Raw genomic sequence first — 6,000 nt, forward strand, 5'->3', positions numbered from 1 at the left:
TGTATAGCTTTTTTTTACACCCCCTCCCCACACATTCCTATGAGCATTTAGCGCCCTGGGCCACAGTAGAAACTTCTACTGCAGCTTAGTAAACGAGGGTCTTAATTAGGTAGGTGTGTAGGTGTAGATCTTGTATTTATTTTTTTTTGTTTGGGTAAAGTTCAAGCAGCTAAATTAGGGGGGAAAGGGGGATAAGGGATAGGGACTTGTATACCACCTTTTTGTAGTTACACAACCATATTCAAAGGTACTCAAGCATTTTTCCCTATCTGTCCCAGTGGGGCAATAGGGGATTAAATGACTTCCCCAGAGTCACAAGGAGCAGCATGGGATTTGAACACACAACCTCAGGGTGCTGAGGCTGTTGCTCTAACCACTACACTAGATAATGACATGGGCATAAAATTGGTCCCCGTCTTCGCCCTGTCTCTGCAAACTCGGTCCCCGCACCGTCCTCTCAAACTGTCTGATCCCATCCACACAAGCCTCAAATAGTTATTATTTGATATTGAACTTATTTTATTAAAGTATAAAACGAAACAATATTCTGTACAAGTGTCATTTTATAAACACAAATAATACAGAGCAAGGATCGCCAAACCCTGCCTGCCTTCCAACCTTTGGTCCAAATTCATACCACTCCCATGTCCCAACGCGCTCTTTCCTCCCCATACCCCCTTCTCTCTTTGTCCCATGCTATTCCCTCTCCCTTACTTGTTCTCTTCAAGGCCATCCAACTGGGCATGCCTCCCTCCGCTGAAGCCAACACAAGGGCTTCCCTCTGTCAGAGCTGATGTTGGAGAGAAGACTTTTTGGTCAGCCAGGGATCCCAGTTACCTCAACCATCCTCCTTCCAGCTTGGCTGCTCCTCCTTTTCAGCGACAGCATGCCATCCCAGGGCCACTAGGGGGATGGGTCTTAAGTGCCTGGGCCAATTAGGACCTTAGACCCCTCCCAGTGCATCCCAGTATGCACCAGGAAGGGGAAGGCCCACCATTTTGAAGAGGTGGGCCTGCTGGCAGGATGAACTGAGCATCCCTCCTGCTGACCTTCTTAACAAGGTATGGGGGGGCGTGGGGGGCTGCACTAGACCACCAGGGTGGGAAAATCTTTCAGCAGGAGCATCCCTCTTGCCAATTTTCAGTACGGGGGGTGAAAGGTGGCAGCATTGGGGGGGTGGCTGGCATGCCTGCAAGAGGGAGTGAGCATCCCTCCTGCTGATTTTAATTTAACAGTAGGGGGGCTCAGCCTGGTTGGGTGGGTGCTATCCTCGAGAGCGGATGGAAGAGAGGAATCGGGGGTTCTCCCTGACAGCTGAGCCGATTACGGCAGGGGGAGCCCCAGTCAGCTGAGTCAGCAGGGAGAGCAGCAGCAGGAGGGAGGAGCTGCGCCTAGCAATTGCTCTTCTGAGCAAGCGCCAGGCGCAGTTCCTCTCCCCTCTACCGGTGATTCTTCACATAAATAGCATGCTATTGTGCTGAGAATTGCCAGTAAAACATAAATTGCTCCCATCATGGTGGGGGTTTTTTTTTAAACTGTGATGTTGGAACTTAGAGAATCTGGTTCTAATCTTGTGTCAAGTTAACATTTTCAACGGGTCATTTACAGTGGTCTGAGTTCTGTTCTGAAGATATGACTAATTTACAGACAGCTCTATCAGATTTTAGTTGGACCTCTAGAGCTTGACTTCAGTCTTTCCATGTAACAAAGATTTTATGTTCCCTTGGGCAAAGTACCTGCTTGTAAATTGCCTTGAGTTCACATTTGTAGAAAGATGACTAATTAAATCTAACTCAATAAACATGCACAAAAATAAAGCAGAAGAAAATCAAAATGGTAATCGTTCCCACTATTGTGATTCTACTCTGGACACACCATGTTCCTCAGAATGCCACACTGTGTGATAGTGTGGTAGCCGTCCTCATAGGAACCTTTTAAAGTGTGCCTTTTTTGTTTTTCTATATATATAAAAGTGAATGAATGAGTGCTGTCATTTATATTTCTAATGAGTGCCCATGCTCATTTCTAGGTAAACTAGCTTAGCTGTCAGTACGCATATGAAAAGAGTACTTAGCTTTTTTGGAACGGGTCTGCCTCAATCCCCACAGACGCGTTTCACAATTTCATCAGGGTCGGGGAAGGAACTAGCAGAGCAGTTCAAAAGATTAGCAAACGCTAAATCCCTACTGTGGGTGCCCAGAAATGCGCGGAGGCCCATTTGGCTGCGACACATTTCGGTGGAGGGATCCAGGAGGTGCAGGGAGAGGAGAAGAGATGCTGGCCAGGAGGAGAGTGATCTGCGCTGGTTGACTTCCTACAGGACGTCCCTCTTGTGGTGAAAGGCACGTCTTATAAGCAGTCAGCCGGCGTGGACGACTCTCCTCCTCGCTAGTGTGTTGGCTCATAGTTTGCGATACACTGTTTTAAAAAGTAAGAGTCATAATGAATCGTCTTCAAGGGTGTCCTAAATTGCGCCTGCCATATTCGCTTTTATTGTTTTCAATCTGCTAAAATCACAAATAGTGAGTAATTAAATTAAAAAAAAAAAAGTTATGTTTCTTTTTACAGTATAAAGAGTGTGTCAACTTCTGTTCATTTAAAGGATTCATTGTGTACAAATGTGTTTAAGTCTTAGAACTAGTGCTGTGCCGCAGACTTTTTGAAGCCACTGCACACTAAACGCGGAGTCGCAAATGGAGGGCATCCAGAAGTGCGCGGATGTCGATGCGATGACATCACACGCATGCATGGATGTCCTCCAGCCATGACCTTGGGCCTGTACCGCCATTGGGAGGGGTACTGGAGAGGGAGAGATGCAAAGAGGAGTCTGACTGCCTGTAGAACATGCTTCTCGTCTTGAGAGGCACATCCTGTAAGCATTCAACCGGTGCCTCTCTTCGGGTGTCTCGTGGTACACCTGTAATCTGCCACGGCACACAATTTGTGATACACTGAACGAGAGGCTGACTGAGTTTCAGATTCAGCACTGAAACCAACCTGAAATCCAGATTAGGGTTTTGGTCGGGGCATTTTCAGTTGAAACTGAAACTCTTCCCCTTCCTCCCTCCCACTCACTGCCCCTGAGCATCAGTAGGTCCTCTCTAGGCCTACCTTAACAAACAGGAAAGAGTGGGGTTCATCCCTGCCTGCTGCTGCTTTGAAATGGCTACCGAGACTTCCCATGACAGCCTCTCAAGACTACCGCCAGAGGTCCCGGCAGCCATATTGAGATTGTCACTAGCATAAGCAAAGCAGTCTCCATTCGCTCTTGCTCCAATTGCTGTCTCCAATTGCTCTTGCTTATTCTGGTACCAATATTAATATGACTTCTGGAATTTCCTATAGCTGTCTCGGCAGACATTTTAAAGTGGCAGTGGTGTTGGCAATGGACAGAGTAAGGGACTTTTTTCCTGCCCCTGAACAGGCCTTGACCACCAGGAGCTTGTTCAGGAAGGCATGGGAAGGGTCTACTGATGCTCGGAGGCAACAGCAGTGGCCTGCAGGGATCTGTTCTCTGTTGGATTTGGGGGGTGGGGAGTATGATGTTTCAACTTTGGTTCCAGCTGAAACCCAGCCTACTTATTCCTGTTCCTAGGAGGCAGCGTGGGATCCTTTTACTGAGGTGCACGCCAAAAAATTGGTGTGCGTTAAATGCTATGCAGCCCTAGATATACAGTACAGTGAGCTGCATGGCATTTAGCACTGCTAAATCCATTAGTGCACTTTAGTAATAATTATTATTTTTTTTTTTTAATAATTTTATTCTTGTATACCGCCACACCCAAAAAGTTCTAGGCGGTTCACATCCATTAATTAAGATCCGTGCTGATACACGGATTTACAATATTTTAACAGAGTTACAGCAGTAAAGAAAGGGAGCGTGGGAGCGATAAACAGAGTTTTATCAAAAGTACAAGCAGCAATAAAGGAAGGGAAGGAAGGTAAAGGAAATATAGGAGAGAGATCATGTAGGGGGAGGGGGGGAGCGAAGGGAGCCGAGGGAGAGGGGGTAGTTGCAGGTGGAAAGGGGTTAAAGGGCCTATTCTCGGAAAAGGTGCGTTTTGAGTAATTTTCTGAAGCTAAGGTAGGAGAGGGCCTCGAGTACCATTTGTGCTAGCCAGGGGTTCAGTTTAGCCGCCTGGTAAGCAAAGGTTTTGTCAATGAATCTTTTGAGATGACATAATTTTAGGGACGGGAAGACGAACAGCTGAGTTCTGCGGGATTTCTTGTTGGGATTCAAAGTGAAATGCTGATTGAGGTAGTTAGGTAAAAGGCCGAGAGCTGTTTTGTAGCAGAAGCAGGCGAATTTGAATAAGAATCTGGATTCGAAAGGCAGCCAATGCAGTTGATGGTAGAAAGGAGTGATGTGGTCCCATTTGTTTAGGCCGAATATGAGGCTGACGGCAGTGTTTTGGATCAATTTTAGCCTCCTACAAAGACCCCCATGTATAAAAAAGTAACAAAGAATATAAGACTTTTTAGCAATTTTTTTTAGACTGTTCTAATTAAGTGGATCTCAAGGTCTTCAAAGTGCAACCAATTAGTCTAGTTTGCAGAACAGCCACAATGAATTTTTAGATGCAAACATATTCTGTGCATTTTTCTTGGGACTATCCTGAAAGCCGAATGGAATTTTTTGGTTTGGTTTTTTTGGTTTTGGTTTGGGGGTTTTGGAATGCTAACAAATACAATGAAAATACTCGAGAAACAGCCTACATCTCAAGAGGGGAAAAGAGGATTAAAGAAAATACATATGAATAATAACCAAAAAAGAAAAATCCTACCTGATCTTTCTAACATCACCTGATCAAACTACGTGGCTTCCCTGTCTAATAAAAATTTTTCCATCTAGTCGGGTTCAAAGAAGATGTTGGTATCTGAAAAAACAATCAAACATTTAGAGGGAAATTTATTATTATTTTTTTAAAACATTCTCCAAAGCCAAAATTCAAGGTTTAAGCTGAAGAAACTGTGTCGAGCTTGGTGGCACCAGGAAATATCTGGAGTTTTGAATGATTCTTGATAGAAACCACTATTCCAGCTAACTCTCTTGACTTGGCAAAAACAGGGACCATTGTGACTTTAAGCTCAAAACATTAGAGTTAAAATAATGAAGGTTTTTAAATGTTTGATTAATATCTGGAAAGTTCAGCGTGACTACCACAGTTGAATGACTTTAAATATAAAGTACCGAAGACATTCAATATGATAATGATATATATACTAAAAGGTACTACACGTTCTGAATACGTTACATCAGGCTAAATGTTTATCTCATGTACATATAAATAATAATATAAAATAAGTAATACTTTTTTGAAGAACTTTTGACTGTAACTCTTGAAATTACAAGCCATATATTTTATTGCAATTGTGCCTTACAGATATAGTGCTATTAATAACTGATGATTGCTTTGACTTTAAAAGTTATATCCTAGGCCATATAATTTACAACTGAATTTGATTTCTCGTTGACAGGTCAAATTAATACTTACAGCCAGAATATCAAAGAGTTCACCTCACAGAACTTGGGCAAGCTCTTCATGGCAGAAGCTCTCCAAGGTCAAAACATCTGAAGACTTGCATAGGCTTTGAATTAAAAGTTCAAATACTTGAGCCAGTGTATAAAATAATTTTGCCATGAATAAAAATAAAGCATTCAAATAGTAGTTTGACCTTTTTTTTTTTTTTTTACAATAATTATTGTGTCTGAAAAGAAACAAATAAAGGATTTTATCATTTGTCCTGTATCATGCCCGTCTTTATTAACAATAGTGTTTTAGTTTTCAGTGTTGTCTGAACATATAAAAAACATACAAACTCTTTTACAAACGCATAGCACAGGTTTTAGCGCCGGTAACTCATATGAGTAGTTGCAGCCGCTGCCGGCGCTAAAAGAGGGGCATAATAAAAAATAAGTTAGACTGAATTTGAACATAATTATTTTAACATATGGACAGTGATGCACGCTCTGTGATTAAATTCACTGGGGGGGAGGGG

General features: G+C 43.0%; 1 protein-coding gene across 1 annotated transcript in view; it reads left to right on the forward strand.

Moving 5' to 3' along the window:
• Positions 1 to 5,750, forward strand: part of EIF3H (eukaryotic translation initiation factor 3 subunit H) — a 217,611-nt gene extending 211,861 nt beyond the window's left edge. Inside the window, exon 8 of the mRNA XM_033934865.1 lies at positions 5,479 to 5,750. Coding sequence (XP_033790756.1) covers positions 5,479 to 5,576 — 98 coding nt within the window. The 3' untranslated portion in view covers positions 5,577 to 5,750. The remainder of the gene's footprint in view (positions 1 to 5,478) is intronic.
• The last annotated feature ends 250 nt before the right edge of the window (positions 5,751 to 6,000 follow it).

The sequence above is a fragment of the Geotrypetes seraphini genome, chromosome 2 (genome assembly GCF_902459505.1).
Source record: "Geotrypetes seraphini chromosome 2, aGeoSer1.1, whole genome shotgun sequence".
In the NCBI taxonomy this organism is placed as follows: Eukaryota; Metazoa; Chordata; class Amphibia; order Gymnophiona; family Dermophiidae; genus Geotrypetes; species Geotrypetes seraphini.